This window comes from Epinephelus fuscoguttatus, linkage group LG2, assembly GCF_011397635.1.
Source record: "Epinephelus fuscoguttatus linkage group LG2, E.fuscoguttatus.final_Chr_v1".
NCBI classification, from domain to species: domain Eukaryota; kingdom Metazoa; phylum Chordata; class Actinopteri; order Perciformes; family Serranidae; genus Epinephelus; species Epinephelus fuscoguttatus.
Window position 1 is genome coordinate 28,658,317 of NC_064753.1, and position 22,338 is coordinate 28,680,654.

General features: G+C 41.1%; 1 protein-coding gene across 1 annotated transcript; it reads right to left on the reverse strand.

The window, feature by feature from the left end:
- Window positions 1-3,492: 3,492 nt before the first annotated feature.
- ipo7 (importin 7) lies at window positions 3,493-21,364 on the reverse strand. Its single transcript, XM_049597165.1, has 25 exons — window positions 21,163-21,364; window positions 18,835-18,916; window positions 15,063-15,216; window positions 14,754-14,912; window positions 14,514-14,670; window positions 13,532-13,621; window positions 13,301-13,395; window positions 13,127-13,211; window positions 12,869-13,003; window positions 12,571-12,670; window positions 12,402-12,478; window positions 12,163-12,279; window positions 11,571-11,660; window positions 11,233-11,398; window positions 10,980-11,140; window positions 9,902-10,030; window positions 9,010-9,076; window positions 8,743-8,868; window positions 8,461-8,558; window positions 7,802-7,897; window positions 7,438-7,658; window positions 7,076-7,284; window positions 6,048-6,254; window positions 5,817-5,933; window positions 3,493-3,907 (listed from the first exon to the last, which is right to left on the reverse strand). Exons 1-25 carry the CDS (start codon window positions 21,244-21,246, stop codon window positions 3,810-3,812), a joined length of 3,120 nt encoding a protein of 1,039 aa, XP_049453122.1. The 5' UTR covers window positions 21,247-21,364; the 3' UTR covers window positions 3,493-3,809.
- Between the last annotated feature and the right edge of the window lie 974 nt (window positions 21,365-22,338).

Genomic DNA, 22,338 nt, shown 5'->3' on the forward strand with positions numbered 1-22,338 from the left:
CTCGCAATTTGTAACCTATTACATTTCAGAAGTAACCTTCCCAATTCCATTGAGCATTGCGTTCAGGTGACACACAGGTGGATTTTTTCATCTGAGACTCATTCAAGTAACTCGACCTGCAGCCAGTGTTCACCTGTTATAAATACGGCTGTGCCTCAAGTTTCCAGCAGATAATTTCTTACTGTAGTGCTGTGATATTGGGAAACACGACATCAGAGCAAAGTGAAAGTGTCAGAGGTCAAACTCTTATTCTAAGCAAAGAGGAGCTTGTTCAGCATCTAATCATGGCTAGACTGAAGGTTTCTAAGGGGCAGTGCATGGAAGCCTTTAACACTTTGCAACAACTACTTGACTGGCTGCAGCTTAAGATGTAATCAGAAAATTGATCCTCAGCTCCTCCAGTCCAGTTTAGTTGAAGTATCCTTGGGCAAGATGTCGAGGATACTGAACCCCAAACTGCTCCCAAGGGCCGTGCAATCTGTGTGTGAGTGTAAGACGGGGCTGCTCCTAACTAGGTAAAATGAACAAGTCATTCTGAGGGGCAGGAAACTGAATTTGACTCTTAATTGGCCACAGTCAAGTTTTGGATATGGCTCGATTAAACTTGTAGTTTATCAACTAATAAATTAATCACCAACTTATTTGATAATCCATTAATCTGTTTGAGTAATTTAAAAAAGTTAAAATTCTCTGATTCCAGCTTTTAAATGGGAATATTTTCTGGTTTCTTTGCTCCTCTGTGACAGTCAGCTGAACATCTTTGGTTTGTGGACACAACAAAGATCACTTCTCACATTTTATAGACCAAACATCAAATCAGTTAATTGAGAAAATAAGCAACAGATTTATCTACAATGAAAATAACAATTAGATGCAGCTCTAATTTTGACTTGTCGTAATAGGAAAAGCTCCATAACATCAATGAAGGCTCTGCTCATGTGTCTCAGTGAGCCAACATGCACAACACAGGACCCATAGAAAATAAATGGAATTCAGCCATTGCTCATTATACTATTTACATCTGTGTCTTTCCTAATGAGGTCTTAAAATGTCTTCTCTGGATAAATAGCCCGGATTTTGGGCTTTATCAAACTGCAGTGCTGTTGTATTATTTGTATCCAGTGCCTGTTGTGTCTTTATACGTCAGGGCTGCACAAAGTGGGGTCTGTCATAAGGTTTGATTTGGCCCCCCAGATGTTTCTAATGCAAATGATTTCTACATTAATTTTTAAGAAGTTAGGATATTAATCAGTTTATACTGTGTTATTTATTGTGAGGTAAATATGCTCTTCGTAGGATATGTAGGATCCCTAATTATTCTTTTTTGTTGTTGTTGTTGTTGTTGTTGTTGTTTTTTAAATCTGAGCACAGTGACACTTTAGCACAACTGGGGTAATGAACAGGCAGAGGCCTTTCAATATACCCTCTGAAACCCCTTAAAAGGGATGAAGGCAATGAGCAACAAAAAAAGAAATGACCCAAAAAATTAGCACGAAATTAGTAACAAAAACAAACAAAAAAACAAACAAGGAAATCAATTACCTTGATAGAGTGCTTAAAAATCATAATTCTGTAACATAATTTTTTAAATTTAATACTTAATGTTTGAAATATAGTTTTTCCCTAGCTTTTTCTTTTTCCCTACTTTTTTTATTTATTTATTTTTTGCAATATGTGGGACATTTTTTTTTTTACCAAGTTGCTCGTTGCCTTTTTCCCCCCATGTTTCCGAAAGAAATCTCACCAAGTAGCTCAGGGTTCAAAGGTTTAAATACTTGCTAAAGGCGTCTAAAGGTACAAGACATGTTACGTCACTCCAGGTTTGAAAGGCTTAAGGGAATCTGGGATCCTCGTCCCATTTTGCATCTTAACGATACAACATGTGTTTGCTTCTGGCCTGTGGCCCTCCAAAAGAGAAAGTGTGAGTGAAATGTTAGCATCAGCTTGTCAAAGTGATTCTTTGAACATATTTTTGTTTCAGAGCTGCTGTGTTGGACCGAAACATCTAACCAGGCTTGTGTGTACAAATATGACAATGTTAAAAACACCAAACTGCAACTCTGTGATCAGAGGAAAGCTCTGCACTCTGGTGGAAAGTCATCTCTGTTCATCTCAAAGCTTCACTGGCTGGATTGCTACTTATCTGCTCAAAGATTGTACACCAAATGCCTCGTTCTAGTTTTGAAGCTGAATATACCACGAGAATGTTGTCTGGAAGGTAATATTACGTCCAACCCTTTCACGCAGTATTTGAAAAATATCAGGTTTTGCATCACACCAAACATTTTCGAGTCAGGTTGAAGAACTCATTAAATCAGAGTACGGCTTCTGTGTAGTGTTCAAAGTACATGTAATAGGAATGTTTAATTTGTGGCATGCATCCACTTCCTGTGATGTCTGGTGTGATTTGTAACGTTTGTATTGTGGTTTTATAGTTGGGTTAAATGTTTGTAGTTTTGTATTTGTGTGTCTTTTGTTTTTAGAGATTATTTTTTGGCTTTTATTACAGAGCAGCTAGAGCATGACAGAAGGAGAGAAAGAGAAAGGGGATGACACGCAGCAACACTCAAACCTGGGCTGCTGCAAAGATCTTAGCCTACATGGGGCAGACACTCTACTCGCCGAGCCAGAGGCCGCCCTGTATTCATGTGTCTTTATGTGAAACATTTGACGTTCTGGGACACAAGACAAATTTCAGTGAAATCAAATCACATTTGACTAAAGTAAAAGTGTTCACTCATTAATGACATACTTATAAAATACATTTAAAGAGCAAGAAAAGCGTATAAGGAAACACTCTGGGTCATGGATTCCCTTAGCTTTTTTCTTTTTTTAATATGTTGTATATATAGATGGTTCATCCATACACCAACCAAAAGCTTGAGACCTTCATGAGAAGTCCAATTGTACATGCTTCAATGATGTATTCAATTGTACTTTCAGTGCTCACAAACACATGTCCTGTAGCCATACTGAACACCAAGAGCATTCTCTTTTTTTTCCTGAAATCAAAAGTTTCCGAGTTGCCCACCGATTCCACTCTGTAACCAGATGCGTGACAACCAGCCATTACAGAAGTCGCTTGCAAAGTAACAAAGTTACAGCTGTTTTCATTTTTAAATAGTCTTCAATTTAAAAAATTTGCAGTCTGATACAGAAGGCTAGGAGACCTGAACAATATGAAAGTGCTTGTCATTAATTTACAGAGATCAGGCATCACATAGTGCTATGAAGTATCCAATATGCTACATATGAATACAGCTGTTAACACCTTACAAATGCCTCTGGTTGTTTTTCAAGGCTACTTGAAAAATCAATAACCTTGGCTTGTATGTACATAAACATGAGTGTTTGTTTATGCAGAAAATAACGTAGATATCACCACTACCAGAGGTATAATCTTATTACGGCCGATGGGCCACAACAGTGATAATGAATTATTTAGTCCCATTATCAATTTCTATCTGTTAATCCCGCAAATCTGTTTAGGTGGGGAACAAAAAAAAACCAAAAAAAAACAAAAAACGGAAGAGTTGACGTCATGGTATCCCCCTCCACACCGGGCTCCAGAAGACAACGTTGTTCAGAGCCTCTTCTCTTACATCATGCTCAAGTTCTTGGTTTGTTTTCCCCAGCCATTGGTTGCATTTTGGTTGCTTTCCCACATCTTCTGGTGCTATTTCCCCATTTGACAGATTGAAGAATGACTGAGAAGAACCAGTTCTGGAACCACTACTTAAGGAACAACACAAGCTTTTTTTCACTTCACTACAATCAGTCACAGAGTAATAAAAAGTAGAACGGATGACTCAATTCATTCCTGGAGCAGTGCCTCCAAAGTTGAAAGTAGATGGCACCACTGGCGCTGTGAACTTGTACCCGCCGTGTTTCTCAATCATCTTGGATTCTGTGATAAGACAATAAGCAACAGTATTTAAAAATCAAAATAAGTGAGGGACAAAAAGTTTTTTCCTAAAGGCAAGTGTTTTATTACACAGCTGGTTCTAGACCGCCCCTAAAGCCCAGTTCAGACCAGATTTGCGACAAGACAAAACCGTTTGAGAACATTGCAGAGAAAACTTGCAGCGATGTGAACTGACCGTCTGAGCTCGACTCAAGATGGCTGGTCACCTGCAACTCATCTGGTCAAGTCCCTGGTGTCTGGTTTTAAAGCGTAAAGCATGTTGCCTGTCGCCTGTTTCTACAGCTTGTAGTGAAGTCCGCTGGTCAAGTCAAACTGGCCGCAGACAGTGTGTTCGCCTGCTGCGGCAGGTGCTCTGTCCCCACTGAGCCCTGTTTCCTTCCTCAAGTGTGCCACTGCTGCATGTGCTTATGCCCACACACACACATTCCGACTGACTGATTACTTGGCACTGCTTACGTATATTATTGTGGTGAATCCATTATGACAACATTTCATCTGATGCTTGTTTTGTTAGTTTCTCCCCGTTTTATCACTACTACAAATGCAGCTGTAGCCAGTATCTCACTATCACTATCCTCACTCATACTTCAAGAAGCTAAAAATTATATTCAGCCACAAAATAAGCCTGAAAAGGTGCAAACAGAGCGGAGGTAGGAGAGTTGTTGCATAGAGATGATACACCATCTAATTTAGTTGCGAAGGTGTGAGCCAGCACGTTTTTAGAACGTTGCAGATGAACGATTGCAAGTAGGTGCATGTTTCAACTCGTCTTGTTGCAAATCTTTGGTCTGAACAGAGCTTAAAAGTTGGCCATTTTGACTAACATGAAGTCCAACACAAACATGTTGTCGTTTGAAAAGATTAAGCCTTTGTAAACCGAGTCTGTGTTTTTCGTATGTTTTTTTCCCCAAGTCTGTTACCTGATCAAAACTGTTACACACAGAATACTTGTTCACTGAGCTTGATGTGCCACTTCCTGCTGGGGTCTAGAATCTGGAACTGTGGCTACCACACTGTGCAGCTATTAATCTGCACTCTGCTTTGAGCACCATCACTGTTGTGCATTTCTGATAGGTTAATGTTACCATTTCAAAAAGGTAATTGCGTCCATATATTTCCACTTTTTTTGCTGCCCCCTTCCCGCTCTCCCTCTCTAGTTACAGATGTATGTGTACCTACTTATCCTACTTTTTCTCAACTGCTTCTTCACATATAATCATTGAATTTATTGTTGAACATGCAGCAGTTTCAGACAGAAATTAGGACTTGGTGTGCATAGGCCTTGAGGCTTTTAACTTTTTTCCCTGCACCCCTGTCAGAAGAACAAGGGAACATAATCTGGAGACATGACGAGGTGCCACATCATGTGATCTAACAGGTTTTGGGGCATTCTGTAACTTAATCATTAATCAACAATAGCGATGTAACGATGAAAAAAAGGGGAGTAATAGATAGGGAACAACAGACCCAAACTCTGGACACTGCAATACATTGTCAGCCCCAAAACCCCTAACCCACCACGTAAGCTCACAAGGACTGACAGACGACAACTGATCTAGAATTGCAGCTCATTTATTTTCTTTTGAGGTGAAAATATGTTTTTCAAAATCATCTCAGACTCATGTTTTAGTGCCTATCAAAAGGCACAAAAGCAGCTTACTGCAACGCACAAGAGTGTGGTGTAACTGCATAGAGGCTATGAATACCAGGGTACTTTGAAATTCTAAACCGTATTACAAATGCCTTTTCATCTTAACATTTACATGGGAATAAAACAACAACAAAAAAGCAGGAAGTAGCAGCACATAAAAAAAATTGCTTTATTGTCAAACTGAAGTGCCGCATCAGATTTTAATTTGAAAACTGGGGTGAAGTCTCAGCAGGCGCTCACCATGTGCTGCCCGTCTCTGGTCTGCGAGTGTGCCAATGTCCTGAAGGTGTTTGCCCTGATCCTCGTCGAGGGCCTGTGTTAGTGCCTGGTACCATGCTGGGTCACGGGTCTGGATATCTGCGTCGCAGTAAAGTCAGATTAGTGATTGAAATATATTTTATTGAACCATTTAATTTTGTTTTGCAACAGACTGATTAACACAAGCCGTCCACCGACAGGCTGTTGTCTTACTCTGTAGTATGGCTTTGAAGATCTGATACTCGTCCACTAAGTTATCTTCATCATCTACAGCTGTAGTGTAGCCCTCAAGTGCCGTCTCCTCAGCATCGTCCTCCTCCCAGTCTTCGTCGTCTCCGTCCTCTCCTGCCTGCTTCGCCAGCATCTCCAGGTACTCCTGGCCTTCTTCGTCAATGTCATCCTCATCACTGCCCAGCTCAGCTGCTCAGAGAGTTAAGGGAACAACCTTTCAGCATCACTCAGACACTTAACTCACCCTGCAGAGTAACGCTGAACATGGCTGGCCCAACACTGAATACATGAAACCATAGAAATAGAATGAGAATAGAACTGACATTGAAGTGTTTGGTGTGGTCATTTGATTAGCTCAAAAGAAAATGGTGATTGTTGTTAGTTCCTATGGTGACAACACACGTCAGTGGGGCTAAAGAGCATCGTTCTCACTAGTATTGAAACTGTACTGCCTACTATACACATTACGGTTGGGTACCGAAACAACCAAATTACATCAGTACTACCAAGTATCCAGTCGCGTTAAATCCACTGGTGCCAAATGTCGGTACCTGAGAGTACCTCAAAGCCTGAAAGCCAGCCAGAGATCTCCGAGGCTGCTCTGTCAGGTTCCCTGCAAGCCAAAACTATCACTACAGCACCAACCTGCCGCAAGTTTCGGTATCTAGTCTATTTTCTTTTCCGTATTATTTTCAGTATCACTGTTAGACGAGCAGACACACATACACAAGACCACACTCACCCACACAGAGAAAGATGATAAGATCTATGTGCGATTAGAAAAGCGCAAAGGAGCAGAACTGCTTTTTGTCTACTAAGTCACCACTGCCGCTTGTTAAAGAATTATATTTTTGTTATAAAGCAGAAAGTAATGTACTGGAAAAATGTACGACTGCATCCTGGACCCAGTTAAAATATGAGCGTACCCAACTCTAATACACACCAAGCCGGGGTGGGAATGTCCATTCTACTCTCATTCTGTTTCTATGCATCAAACACTAATGCCTTACCATTTTCGTCCTCATCTTCCCCATCTTCGTCGTCATCGTCCTCATCATTCTCGTGCTCTGCTCGACAGGCATACGCCCTCTTGAGGCCATTGAACAGTAGGATGGCTGCTGGAAGGAGCTGGCCGGCCACCTGGTTGACAGCCTGAGGCCTGTGCTCGAGGTCAATGAGGGCACAAAGTCCAAGAATGCACATCTTCCTGTCGTGGAGGCTGTGAAGAGAAGAAAGGGGAACAAAAAGTGAGCAGGACTTCTGATAACAGCAGTTCTGAAATTACGGTTACTGGTTGATTGAACAATTAGCAGATCAATCAACTGTACTGGAGTCCTAATTTGCCCCGTTGACACACTCATGATCTTCTTACCCAAGGAAGCAGTCGACATCTTTGAGCCACTGGGTTATGAAGTGGTTAGTGATGGGCTCAGTGTTGTTTGGAAAGCGTAGGTTCTCCAAAGTGTTGAGGAGAAGAGGGGGGCTGTAGTAAAGCGCAGCGATGGCCACCTGCAGGCACATAGTCCTCAGCTCGCTGGTCTTCACCTCCCGCGTCAAGCGCTCCAATGCAGCAGCCACAAACAAGGGCACGACCTGCAGCAACACCGAGTTCATCATCAATGGATCAAAACTGTTTCATACAAATATTATTATACATCATTTTAATGTCAGGACTGTGCGGGGGCGAGTCTCTATAGTTCCGCTTATCAGTTTGAGGTGTACATTTAGATACTGACCTGGTCAATGCCACGACCTTTACACTGCAGAATGATGACCTCCAGTAGCTTGGCTGCATGGCACTCTGGGTCCTCGCCTGGGTCACCTGTCAGGACCTGTTTGGAGTGACAGACTCAGGTAAATCTTCTGATACACACCAATCACCACCAAGCCCCTAGGAAGCGTGCCAGGCTTTGAGGACAGTTTTTGTAGTGGCCAAACTGTGGAATTACAACATCCAGGTCCATCATGTGACGACACTGGGCCCAGTAGACTTTCCCAGGAGACTGACATTGTGAGAATAGATGTCTGTAAATCAGTGGATACATTTCAAATGTTTAAAGTCTAGAAGAGCTGAACGATTAAATAATTTTATACCCATTCAAGTTAGCGGAGGGCTAAAACAGAAGTTAACAGCTCAGCTGGTGGAAGTTAGCTGCTCTCTTCGCAAAGTTTCTAGTGTGCTTGCTTTATGGGCCTAACTATGTGGAAGATCAGGGTAATTTCCCCTTGGGAAGTCGAACTTTTGGCTTCCTGCGCCTCTGAGCAACTTTCATAAGAACGAATGGGGCCACACTTCCAACACTGTATCTAGCTCTCTCTATGCATCCATGAGACCTCAGATTATCAGCTTTGAAACAGTCTGTTACATCATGCGTCATCAACGGCACCATTTTACCTTCTTGCACATGCTATAGATGATCTCCAGGTATTTGGTGTCAGATAAGAGAGTATCTGTGTCCACTGTGACATAGTTGTGAAGAAGAGGCATCATATCTGAAACAGAAACCCAGTAACTTTTCACACAGCTGAATTTACAGCAAAAGAAATCCACACTTTTTATCTCTACACTCAGGATATTGGCTTTTTTTATTTTACAGTTTAAAATCTTTATACCTCACAGGAACCAGCAAAACATTCTAATAAAAATGTAAAAACTGATTCTTTGCAAATCCCACACCTGTGAAGTAGTCAAATCCATCTTGTTGGAAGACTTCATACACCAGTGGAAGGAGCTGCCACATCTGTGGTGACACCTGCTGGCAGGTCAGGCTGTGAGCCAGGGACAGGATCTCCTCGTAGAACTCTGGAAAACAGAAAGGGAAAGAAAAGTGCGTCATTGGAGGTAAATATAGTCGGTTTATTATCAACAGATCATCTCTTAGGCAAACAGCCTTTTAGTGCAACATACAAGTGGAATGTTGAAGCACAGGAAGGACCTGCTTACCAAGTACATGTTGCTGGAGCACAGTGCCAATCACCTGCAGACAGATGCCCTCCAGCTGCTGTGTGATCTGAAACAGCAGGCAATGATTTAATCAACATGATAAATTACAGAAGATAAAACTGCCATGATCACATATGTGTTGGAGTTCCACCTCAACAGCATGTTTCTTACACTACACATACTGGAATGCATCATCCAATACAAGGCAGCGAGTGAAACTACGCAGACAGTGATTCTGTTAATGATCAATTATCTTTGCTATACTGATAACACAATTAAACGTCAGTGTAAGGAGTGAACAACCTTTTAGTGAATGAGAACAATTATTTTGAGTCAAATTAACTAGGAGCAGTGAGGATAAGCACCTCTTCATCATCATCATCTTTTTCCCCCATGCATGTGGTGTGTCTGTCCTGAAAAGACCTCTAAACACATCAACTGAACATTTAAATTTCCCCGTAAATTCATTGGTCAAATAAAAAGAACTCAAATTGTTTGGACTAAAGTGACGTACGCCGACCATCTCTGAAACCTAAACTGGTGAAGTGTTATGCAATCAAAAGTCCTCAGTGTAAAGCATAGCTCGGTCAAATTTAATGGCTTCTTGGCTTTGAGCACCGGCAGTCCTATGTTTCAGCAGACACGGTGGCAGCGTGCCCCGGCACTATTTCTAGCGTCTGCCTCAGCCTCTGAGTCATTTTGAACACGGTGAGAACAGAGCGTGTTCCCAGGAGTTGGTGGGTGGCTGAAGTGTGTTGGCAGCAACGCTACAGCAGACCAGAGCTGCTTCTGCAGAGGAAGTGGCATCGAGATGAGTGAACAGCCTGGAGAGAGAGAGTGTGTGTGTGTGTTTGTGTGTGTGGGCAGCCTGCTTAGCGGCTATGCTGCTAACCTCTTTGTGGTCCTCCACCACACTTAGCAATGTGTCAATGGTGTTGAGGATGCCCATGGCCGTCACAGCCTTGTCATCTCCTCCCTCCTCATCAGGGCCCGTCTGAATCACCTGGTTGAACGTCATTGCCTGACAAAGAGCAAACACAGAGGGACTATTATGACTGGGTCCAAGGATCCATACAATTCACCATGAGGCAGGAAGTCTGACTGATTTCATATCTCCACGTCAAATAAAAGAAACAGGGCAAACCTACTAAAACTGATCATGACTAGCAATATAGAAGCTAAGCATGTGATGTCACTATACACAGAGCTCGCCACAGTCACTTTGAGAGGCAAACACTCGACATCTGCTATCAGAGCATTCACATTGCAACATTAAGAGCTGCTGGGCAACTGACTGCACACGTTTTTAGAAACTTATAAAAGGCTTAAGAGAAGAAAGCAAATGATTTCTGGCAATTTTGTGTGACAATTATAATTCTGGAACCTTAACTTGAATAAGTAGTTGCCCTTTTGACACAAGGGCACACTGCCACACTGCATTTTTGGGTAACACTCAGTTCTTTTTAAATCAAGGCTGAAGACTTTCCTGTTTGCCTCTGCCTTTTAGAAAATCCATTATTAATTTCTTACACTGCAACTTTTATTCTGGTACTTTATACCTGTCTTATTCTAGTGTAGCTTGTTTTCATTTTCTGGGCTCTTCAACAGATGTTCGAAATTGTATTTTAATGTCCTTTAACACTGTGTTTGTTATGCACTTTGGATGAAAATCACTTTTAATGGCCATGGTGCTAAAATGTGTAATACAGATAAACCTGTCTTTCCTTAAATCTGCCCCTTGTTTCTTTCTGGATTAATCAGTGATATACTTTTACCTTAGTTGTCCATAATCCATCTGAATAAAGTCTGTTTTTCTTTGAGGTAACATGGATCATTTAAGATATGTTTGTTGAGGGACTGCAGCTCTCCTCATGCATTACAGCCATAATGGGAGTTCATTAAGCCGCTCAGTGATGCCATCATGTGATGTGACGACATCAACATTTGGCCTCTTTACTGGTTGCACTTACCAAGTGCTGTGTCATCTCTACTGCAATCGGAGTCACCTCCTCGCTGTATTCACAGATCATCTTCTGTATGACATTGGTGAGGTCATCATTCTCTGTCTCCCTGACGATGTGCAGGAGTGCCTGCATCACTGGCCGGATGAAGGGGGTGATGTATTCTTTGGCTAAAAAAAATTACAACACACGAGTTAGTTTTGACAATCAAGGAAAACTATTTAATTACACAAGCACCAGCTGCATGACTTTACATGCTCACCTTTCTCCTGGTTGCTGATGAGAACCTGCAGGGCAATAGCAGCCTCCACCTTGACTGGCATCTCGTTGTCATTGATTAAACAAAGGCGGGTCAGCTCAAGAGCCGTCTGCAGGTTCTGGTCACTTTTAAACTTCACCTCGCAGAAGTAATGCAGCACCCAGCAGGCCTGTGTGACAAAAGAGGGTGAGAAAATGCAGCTGAACACATCACATATATATTTCATAAACAAAAGCAAAGTACAGAGACAACAGAACAAGCTTCTGTTCATTCAAAGCCATCTTAATCAATAACATTAAAGCATGAGGCTTAGGTCTGCCTGTTTGGAAACGATCACTCACTCTGGCTCTCATGTAGCCCAGTTCACTGCGGAACAGGGGAAAGACGTGGTTCTGCAGCATGAACTCCATCTGGTCCTTATAAATCTTTTTCTGTGTAGAGAAAGAAATAAAAACTGTTAAACACAACACTTATCCTGTACGTTTAGCATTTGCAACTTTTACAAAAGAAGAAAATGTATGACTCGTATGATACTTTTTAGAAATAGACTGTTCAGACTGAATGAAGTTGATGACAAGTCTGCAGTATTAGCGCTTGATTACTTGGTGCACAGCCACGAATATTAAACTTGTTTTCAGTAGCCTGCCAAACCACAACTCAGGCGGTACCACAGTTTTCACCATCTGTAAAAGCCCAAAACTAAACCAACTTCTGCAAAATTATCTCTTGCCCCAGTTTGAGACAATACTTCACAACTGAACGCTCACGAGGACAGCCATGGTAAGAAACAGGAAAGTGTGCTGTTTGCCGCACCATGTTACAAATGTTCAACACCTGTTTGCTCAGAGTGGAAACCAATCTCTTTTAATCTGTGAGTAGAAAAGAAGAATTGTCAAAGAAGTAGAGCTAACGAGCCATCTGAGAGGGGTTTACCTTTAGCAGGATTTCAGCCAAAGAGCCAATCATGTGGAGGGCACCATCCTTTTTCCTGGGGTCAGAGGCGGGGTCAGTGAGAATCTGGTAGCAGAAGCCCATCGTCTTTTGCAGCACCTAAACAGAATACACTGGATTAGGCTTCATTAAATATGAATTGTGGGGACAGATAAAGAATCTGATCCTTCAAAGATCAAAGCTTCAAAACAATTAACCAGCACAAAACAATTTCAACTCGCCTCTTTCCTCTTGTTGCAGGCAGTAAAGAGGAGTGTCTGGGCTGCTGTTGTTGGAGAGATGAAGTCCTCAAATACGTCTAAGGGGGACAGCGGAGATTAGATAAACGGTTAGTCATCGCGGGTGCACACAAACCCTTTTCAATTACAGGCACCAACTTTCGCTGCTTACCAAACTTCATGCGGATGTACTCATATGGATCCTCCTGCCACAGTTCCTCATCACTGTCTGTGTAACACATGAGGGGGAAGACCACATCCTGAATGATGCCCTGAAAAACACAGTAATGTGGAGTGGTGTTAGCACAGTGGATGTCAGGATCATTTTGCTTCTTTTATCTGATGGATGAACCAGTGCAGATTGGCAGCTCAGTGCTTCGACAATGTTGTTGATGCAAAACTACCATGTGGACCTTATTATATACCATTACGTGAAATGTTTACTGGATATCCAGACATTGTATTTATACCTGGATGTGTGGTTTAAGGTTTCTCCACGTCAGAGCATGCGCTATGCCCTGGTTGATATAGTTGAGCGTCTGTTGGAGAACTCTGGGACCCACGTATTGCTTTTCCTTGTACTGGTATAAGACTTTGAGCAGCACCTAGACAACAGATGTACAAAGGAGTTCCTTATATTTGTGAGGTGCACTTCAAAAGTACTTCAAAGACACAGTTCAGTCAGACTGGAGCGCTGCTGCTTACATTACGTCGTCTGAAGTGCTTACCTGCTGAGCAGGAACTGCATACTCCTTCAGGAAAAGTTCAGCAAACTCTGCGTACTCTTTGGTTGTGTTGCCTGGGCTTCCGTATCTGCAATGATGGTTTCATACAGTGGATGTTATTGTTTATGTTTATACGATTTATTATAGACGTTAAGGCAGAAATTGTCAGATTTTTACCTCTCAAACAGTCGAGCCAAGATGTGAAGGGCCCACTTCTTGCACTTCCACCACGGCAGCTCAGGCCGCTCATCTTCATCTATCTGCATCGTCTCCTGCGCACACACACACACAAAAATGTTGGCACAGTCAGCTTGTGGAGAACTGAAATGTCTAGGTCTCTGAAAATGAACAGTTTGTGAGGAGCTATTGGCATTATTAGTGCAGTATTAATTCATTTTTTCTCCTTACCGGAGGCACATCTCTATCGACAACTGTCTTCAGGATCTCCATCCACTCTGTCAGGTTCTGTCTGTTGATGAGTTCTAGGGGGAGATTGTACTGTGGAGACAGTAAGAGAGTCAGGTTTAAATCTTGCAGTAATCAAACTAGACATTTAGATATATTAACACCAAAAGGGTTATTACAGATTTAAAGGACCTAAAAAGGATCATTTATATATAGATTACTCAACCCACGAAAAAAAGTTTCTTGCATGCCTCCATGGTGAACGAAGAATCCAAACATGAAGAAAATTCTTGAATTGATGCAAAAGGGGGCCGCAAAAAAATCAGTTTACAAACTCTCTCACAACTCGTGGAGTATAATCCAAGTTTCAATTATCTAGTCATATGCTCAGTACTTCACAAACACATACATTTTCTCTAAAATGTTTCTATTTAAAACTTCCTGCACGAGTAGGGCACCTGGACATGAACATGCACTTGAGCTCTGCTCAATCAAACACACATGCTGGTCCAGGCACGCTAGTCCTTGGTGTGTGAGACACTGTTTGTGCTTAAGTGTTTTAAATAGTAGGGTTTAGTGAAAATGCATATTTCTGGGAAGTACTGAGCATTCAACTGGATAGATGGGACTTGGATTATTCGCCACAAGTTGTGTGTAAACAAATGTTTTCATTGAGTTTTGTTGGTGTTAAACGCAGCCCCCTTTACTTTAATTCATTGAGACTTTTGTTAGTTGTTGGATTCTTCATCATGGAGGCATGCAAGTTTTCTTCATGACTTCAAGGTGACACAAGGTGAGTAACTTATATTCATATGATCATTTTGTGGGTAAAGTCTGCCTTCAAGAAAAAAAAAAAAAAAAAACTCATTTCAGTCAACAAACCAAACTTATTTACGACACAACTGAGCACAACTGTTGAAAGGCAAACCAAGTTCTTACTTTATTAACCTCAGCTAAAGAGAATATGCTGATGCTGCAACACTACCTGGAAGAGGGCATAGAGGATTTTGAAGATCTGTTTCTGAATGAGGACAGAGTCACTGGAGTGGTCAGGAAGTAGCTGGATGAAGCGTTCTTTTAGCATGGGCATGAAGATGTGCATGGCAGCCACCAGCGGTTGGCGCTCTTCTGGCTTCTTATATCTGTTTCGCACAAAAGCACCATGTTAACGCCACATTATGTTTTATAATACGATACAAAGTTAAGATTGAGAACCGTGACTTACTCATAATTTTTGACGAGCTGGTAAAGGCAGAGCAAGATGCCCAGCCATCCTGCGCTGTTGTCTGACTGCAGGTAGAAGCCAATCTTGTCCACGATGGTCGTCCACTTGCCGGGGTAGTCGTGCTTGATCATGTGGTGGATACATGTCGTCAACTGGACCCTGAAAAGTTTCAAGTACAGTTTTAGATCTGGTTATTAAGAAGAAGGACAAAATACTGCATGTGAAGTAGAAAAGAGCGACTGGGGACAAACATGTATGAAGGACAAAATCTACTCCGCTCCACTCAGCCAGCAGTGTGTGTGTGGTTACCTGATGCGCTCGGGGGAGTGGATGATGGCCTCCACTATGTTGTCTCGGATGAACTGCCTGTCCTCGTCCGGGATGTTATTGACAGGAGTCTCTGTGCCTGAGCCGTCGCCATCACTCCAGTGTTGGGTTATCATGTTCTTAAGGTAAATCACACCTAGACAAAAAGGGAGAAAACCCAAAAGAGCGCCCTTTAACAGCAAGCCTGCACATACTATGCATAAAACCTGACAAATATTACTAAAATGTTAAATTACTGCAAGATATTTTTTGCCCATAATGTAACACCTGGTGTGTAGTAGTAAATAAGTAATCAGTGAAACCATCAAGCTGTAAAAGAAGGAGGTCACATGACCAAGGAGCCATTTGTGGGACTGCCATGTGATACGCTCCTCACCAAAAACAAAATTTCCCTTAATTTGCTTGCAAGTAGAGTGACACCAATCAGTTGATTGTCAACTATTAAACCAATCACCAACTAATTTGATAAATGATTAATCGGTTTAACTATTTTTTTTTAGGGGGAAAAAGCCAAAATTTTCCAATGCCAGCTTCTTAAATATGAATTTTTTTTTTATTTCTTTACTCTAAGACAGTAATCTAATTATCTTTGGTTTGTGGACAAAACAAGACATCAGAGGACGTCATCTCAATTGACATTTTTCACCACTTTCTTTATTTTTTTTATTTTATAGACCAAACAACTTATTGATTGAGAAAACAATGATCATATTCCATAATTTGAATCATATGGAAATAGCTGTTACTTGCAGCCTTATTTGCAAGATTCAAAAACTTTTACAATTTTTCTAGACCTTTTTAATCAAATATAAGACTGATTTTTGGACAATAATCTTTGTCTTATCAAAGGATTGCAGGAAAGTATTAAGGCAAGTAGCAGAGGTGGTTTTATGTAGGAATATGGTAATAAAAGTGAGTTAGGTCAGATTTGTAACATCAGAAATATGGACTTTCACATGGTAGAGCTTGAAAATTAACAATTAAGACCTCATACATTTAAATTTAAGATGATGTAATGACTTTTAAGGCCTAATAGTCATAAAATTTAGGGCATTTTAAGACTTTTTAAATACCTAAAGACACCCTGGAAACATTCAGCTCTCCATCTCCAAGAAAAAAATACCAGAATCTGCAAGTGACTGTAGTTCTTCTGCAGGCTGCTTTACAGGAGTATCAAAGTAACTAAACCAACACGAACAGTTTTGAGATTCTGCCGGTGTACAACCTCATGCAGCTCCCAAACGTGCAGCCATCACATCGACTGCATTTACATCGTGACAGTGCACAACACAGTGGTGTAAATTCGGAACCACCTAAAGCTGGAGCTGCAGAAATAAATTCTTCCGTCTGCAGTTCAGTAGTTTTGAATGTGGCACGAGGGTGTCAGCTGGGTCCACATCCACACTGTGGGGCCCCACTCTGAGTTCTCGCAGGGGAGAGGCATCTGAGGGAGCGGAGGAGCGAGGGCTGGGAGGCAGACGTCAGACTGCTGACACAAATGTCTACACCACTGGCGAGGCAATCATAATCCAGCCTATCAATGCTGACAGAGCATAAACCCCCTCCTCTCTGCCTGTGACCACCAAACTACACCACTGCCCGACACGTCAAAGCCACTGAGAACCTGTCGTATAAATTAGATTTACAGACAAAAAGAAAATTTGTTATTGAGAATGTCTATCTGAATAAAACTGCTGCAATTTTAACGAACGGCAAATTAAAGAAAACTCCAGTCCAGTAGCAGGAACATATAAAAACTCTGGGACTGCGATTATTGTGAATTAACCATCTGAAATTACGCACTGTGGGCAAATTACATTACACAAACAATGACCTCAAGTAAACAGTAAGTTGGTGGAGAATCTGCAGTGAGCATTTAAATCAAATCTATACAAACACGGGAACCAAAAGCCTTAAAGGGTCAGCTCTATCTGATAACAAAAATTCTTATTAGCCCTGGCAGCTCAAAGGATGTACAGGTTGTTGCCGAGTGTTAGGGTTGAAGTTCTTTTTGCTACCAAATAAATACAATTGAGGTGAATGGAAACTATTTTGTGATCCTCAAAGCACGAAAAAGACCTTTAAAAACTCGACAGCAACACGTCAACAACCGGTGACAGCAATGTTCTTTTTTTTAATGCTTTAAGCACCACACACACAAACTTAATCTACCTCATTTGTATTTGCTTGGCAGCAGAAATCTCAGACTACGAGATCTCGACAACTCACCACATACTGTACGCGCTGCCAAGACCGTTTCAAAAACAACTCAAACCCACATTCAATCATGCTGTCTGTTTTAAAACAACTACAGCTGATGCATCTGATCGATCTGTTCACTGAAAACGATGCAATAACTGTCAAATGAATGATTATAAAAGCAGAGTGATAGCATTTTTTTTTTTATGTCGGGCAGCCTACCAGCATCAAGCCAGACAGCTGCTAAATGAACAAACCCCCGAACCAACCTAAATGTACTGACTCAGTGCCGATTGAAAAGTTAAGACAATGTACATCTGTAATCAGCTTCACTTGTGATATCATTGTGATATTATTCAGCTTCTGTGCAATCTGGGGGAGCTGCTCCTCCTCTATTCCACTTTAAACACTGTCAGACATTTTTCCTACAGCTGGAAAAGTAATTCATGGCACTAAAGCACAGCTCTATAACAACTTTAATTTGCTAGTACAGCTATTAATACTTAGGAGGTGGACACAATGATTCAGATACTATCTGTGCTCTTTCTGCAGCAACTTTGGTCAAGATTTTAACTTTCCAAACATTACATTTTTGCCCTCCGTTGACACCTTCCTCACAGATCAGCGTTTGACTAAAGCAAAACAAGCTATATTTAACCAACTCCACGTGTCCACTGCTCTTCAGCATGGCACTTTAGCCTCACAAAACACAAGTGTGAATCATGTAACATCACTGAATTATCTTTTTAGAAACCATTATATAAGGGACTTGTTAAACTTGGGATCACTGAGAATATCTAGTCTATTTCTCATATAATGCATTTTGCAAAACTGGAGTCAGATGCAGGATTAAGTGGTACGTCACAGTGCCAGAGTGTTTTCGGTAGCCTTGTGTGGATCCAGTTGATACAAGAGGGGGGAAGAGCACAGACTGTGTGTCATAACATTGTTTTAGAACAACACTTCCTATCGAGACACACAACGGCAACACTGAAAACAGAAAAGGACATTTCATTTCCTAAGAAAGTAATATTTTGCATGTTATTTCTTGTATGCTCAAGAGGGTGAAACTAAATAAAAGACCAAATTCAAGTGTGAGCCTCGAGCATGAAGGTCTTATTCAAAGACACATAAAACTGTATAAAAGGAAGAAAATACACTAGCCATATTAATGTCTAACTTAACGATAAATGTGTTAAAATGTTATAAACAAACCAGTGTATTTGCTTTCAGATACTTTGAGAGAATAGCTTTTAAAGTAAGATTTTATTACAAAGACACATCTGCCACTTAAGCCTAACCTGTCTGTGTTGAATCACCAACACAGCTTTTAAAGTCATCCTTCACCTGACTCTGATGATGATATAAATCATCTGACTGTAAAGATGCACTGGTCCCGCTCGGTGGCCTACCAGCAGACAGCACTGACTGAATCTTTATTTTGAGATATACATTTAATACGAATAACAGAACTGATTTTGTGTTCCTTCTAGTTCCATAAGATAATCTTTAACTGTCCGCAGATCTATTTTAACATGTCAGTGTTTCCACTCACCTGCTTGCCTGACAGGCAAATCCAGCTGATCAGACATGGTGACACGCAGCAGAGTGGACACAAAGTTTACCTGGGTGTGACCCTGAAAATCAGAATTGAGAACAGCTGAGTGTAACGCGGTTATAAACACTGAAACAACATTTACAATCTCATTTTTCATACTGTTTTGTATGAAGAAGGTTTCATTTTATTTTGCATGACACCTACTTCTGCTTATAAATAGTGCTCTACCGCAATCAGCTGTTAAATACGCTGCCATTAAAAGGAACTTGGAGGGTTGTAGTTCGGACATAGCAAGTTCAGTACACATTATGTTTGGTGTACAGGTGCTTTTAAGTCATAGAAACACTGTTGCTATGTAACTGACAACAAAAACTGACACTGCATTGTCACCCTTTCAAACTGATAAATAATTTTGTGCTTTTTTTAGCATCATGTTTACAAAACAAAGACATCCTACGGGCTTGGTCATTTTTAAAACACCAGCATAGGTCATCACCACTGTCAGCTGAGCTGTCAGAAAATTTCAGACTAATGGATGCCCAAATTCACCAGCTGTAATCCACAGCAGTGCAGGTCTTTTAACCGATACCGTTAGATTAAAAATCCAAGTCAATTTTCTAATCTAAAACATGATTAACTGTTAAAGTGACAACATTTCGGTTTCCACTCATTTACTTCTGGGTTATGAGATCACCAATATCCCTAATATGTGCTTTCAACGACAGTGCAGTTCCAATGTATCAAAATATATCTACAAGATCATGTAATGCATTTCAGTATTTTGCCGAGCCTTACTCAGTTTTTATCTGGCCATTTTCCACGAAAAACAAAGTCCGAGTTTATGACTAAGCAAAGCTCTGTATTTAGAAACTATGCACTCCAACAGATTTACTCCATCCTCCTCCAGAGGACATGGGTTTTTTTTGTTCTGAACACAACTCTAATAACTCCAGCCAGCTGTGTAAGAACACATTCAACGAAGCCATCACTATCACCGGCACGTGTGGGTGTGAAAAACAACCCAAGCCCCTTGTGCCACCAAAAATAGACATACTGACCACATGTACTATGACTAAAACATTATGATGTGGGTATTAAAATAGGCCTTACTTTGTGATGACTGTCATTTATTTCAATTACAGGAGCAAAGGTGTAGAAAAACATGGAGCTTAATCATATTGTGATTGGACTGTCCAATATACAGTCTCACAAAATTAGGCCTTCAGGTTATTCAAGGTCTTGACCCTGCATGCATTTTACCTCGATCACAATTAGTGAGCTCCAAACATCTTCTGGGAATAAGTATTGAAATGGTGACATGAAGGCTTCAAGTCTTTTAAAGCAGGACAATGTCCATACTTACTGATTAAGACATTTTGATGGAGACTGTGCAACCTATTAACGTGCCCCTGTTTACTGTAAAATCAATAGATAGATAGATAGATAGATAGATAGATAGATATTTCAAAAGGAAACATAGCTGGCAGATGAGGAGAGATAACACAACTTTTGGTATAGTCCCGCTGGTGCTTCACCCAACAGTGTTGCTAACTCGGTTAACATCAGCTCACACTCGGCTAACGCAAAACTCATGATTTAATTTTTAACGAAATACTCATAAAGTAACCGAACACATATTAAGTGCGTCTACGGTAAACAACAGCTAATAGTTGCCTCTTGTAATTTTTATTGCGTTGTTGAAGAATGTCATCACTTCAGGGCTTGTCACAGTGACACGTGAGCAGCAGCTATGTAGCGGAGCTATGGCAGCTCATCCAACAAGTAGCTAAGTTAGCTCGCTGATGTTAGCCGCACGGCTAAGCGTCAATATCCTGCCGTTAAATGCCGTTACGCTCACTAGAGCATTTCCCCCGGCTTTACTTGTTGTTTAACACGTCAGACGCATTTCTCTCGTGTCGTGTCAGCTACGAAATTAGTCAAATCCAAACCGAAATTGAGTGTGACGAGCTAAAAATGATCTTCTCAGCGGGGCAAGGAGGGCTAGCTTGTTTAGCATTAGCGACACAGCTGGCTCGAGATGAAGCTAACGTTGACGCTGGTTACTGGCACACGAGTGTGTCATCGATATAAAAAAAATGCCACTGAATTCATGGTAACGGCTCTACACTGGTGATAGGTCCGAGGGCGTAAGAGGCAGTAGGCGATACTGGTCGAGAAGCGGAATTTGACTGTTGATCTGTCAAGGTAACGGTAGCAAAGCCCAGTCTGCGTGATCGCACCATCTTGATGTTGTGAACGGCCGAGGCCCCATGCGAGACCGCGCCACAACCTCCATCACCATCAACGGCTAATCTCAACTTTTACCTCGTTCAGCTGTCTCTCCGCGGCCTCCCGCAGATTGGGGTCCATCGTCCCCCGAAGGGCCTCGACCAAAGCCTCAGGATCCATTACGAAAACTCTGTTTACGGCTCGGATTTTAATATTTCAGACGTCTATCAATTCCCAGTCACTGCGCACATGGACGCACAGCTCTCCGGTTACCCGGCGCGAAAGGAAGCAGTGAATAAAGTACCCGGATAGATCAGCGCCAAATTTGTGCAACACGAACATCCGGCGGCGACCGCACAGCCATGGGAGTTGTAGTTTCCAGCATAACTTTACTACAATCTACTCGTATACTCATTATAGAGGCTGTAGGCTAAATACATTTTGTTCAAAGTCGAACTTTTTGTTTGACCCACTGCTGAATAAGGCACAATAATAATAATAAAAATAATAATAATTAAATGGTTTGTAGGAGCCTAAATGCTGTTTATTGATGTTTTGGCTACCTAACTACCAATTGATATGCAATAATTCAAGTTCATATGTAAAATAACGATATTTACAGTATTTACAGGTCTAGGTAGATGCCGGTAATATTCACAGTAATGCAATAAGGTAATATTCTCATTTCTTGCACTTAAAATATGTGTAGATAAGTTCAAATGCTTTAAATTTCATGTATATTTACATTTGTAACCTTTAGAAATGGGGTACTGTTATTTTTGCTGAGTACCTTTGATTGCCTTTTTTTTTTTAAAATTCTCTTGCCAGTAATTAATTTGGGAGAGTTAATTACAGTCAGACAAGTGGAGAGTGGAGCCATACACTTTTTTTTTTTTTTTTACCTCTTTTATCTCCTTTAGCTCTTCTTTTATCTCTCTAATTTGTGGATAATTTTGGATTTTTGAACAGGACAGTTGTTTCTATACCATTTTTTGTGTGTTGAAGTTGTGTTCAACTTTATTAAGTGGTCTGGTGGATTTTTTGGTGTAGATTATGACGATGGGGATGATTAGAGCGTCAAGCTAAGGCATTACTACAGTATTAAACTGGAAAATTACACATTAATTAATACAATGCAATCCAACTGGAAACTAGGGACATTGTGGGTATTATGGGAGGATTGTATTTAACATTCTGCACAGACTGTTGACAGCGTCAGCTGCGAATACTTCATATGTACAAGGACTATTCCTCCCTCCTATTTAAAATGTT

Coding starts and splice junctions, on each gene's coding strand:
- ipo7 (XM_049597165.1), bottom strand. CDS start 21,246: ATGGATCCTGAGGCTTTGGTCGAGGCCCTTCGGGGGACGATGGACCCC. Junction 13,622..14,513: donor TCCTCTATGCCCTCTTCCAG/GTAGTGTTGCAG, acceptor CTGTCTCCACAG/TACAATCTCCCCCTAGAACT. Junction 12,280..12,401: donor CCTGCAACAAGAGGAAAGAG/GCGAGTTGAAAT, acceptor TATTCTGTTTAG/GTGCTGCAAAAGACGATGGG.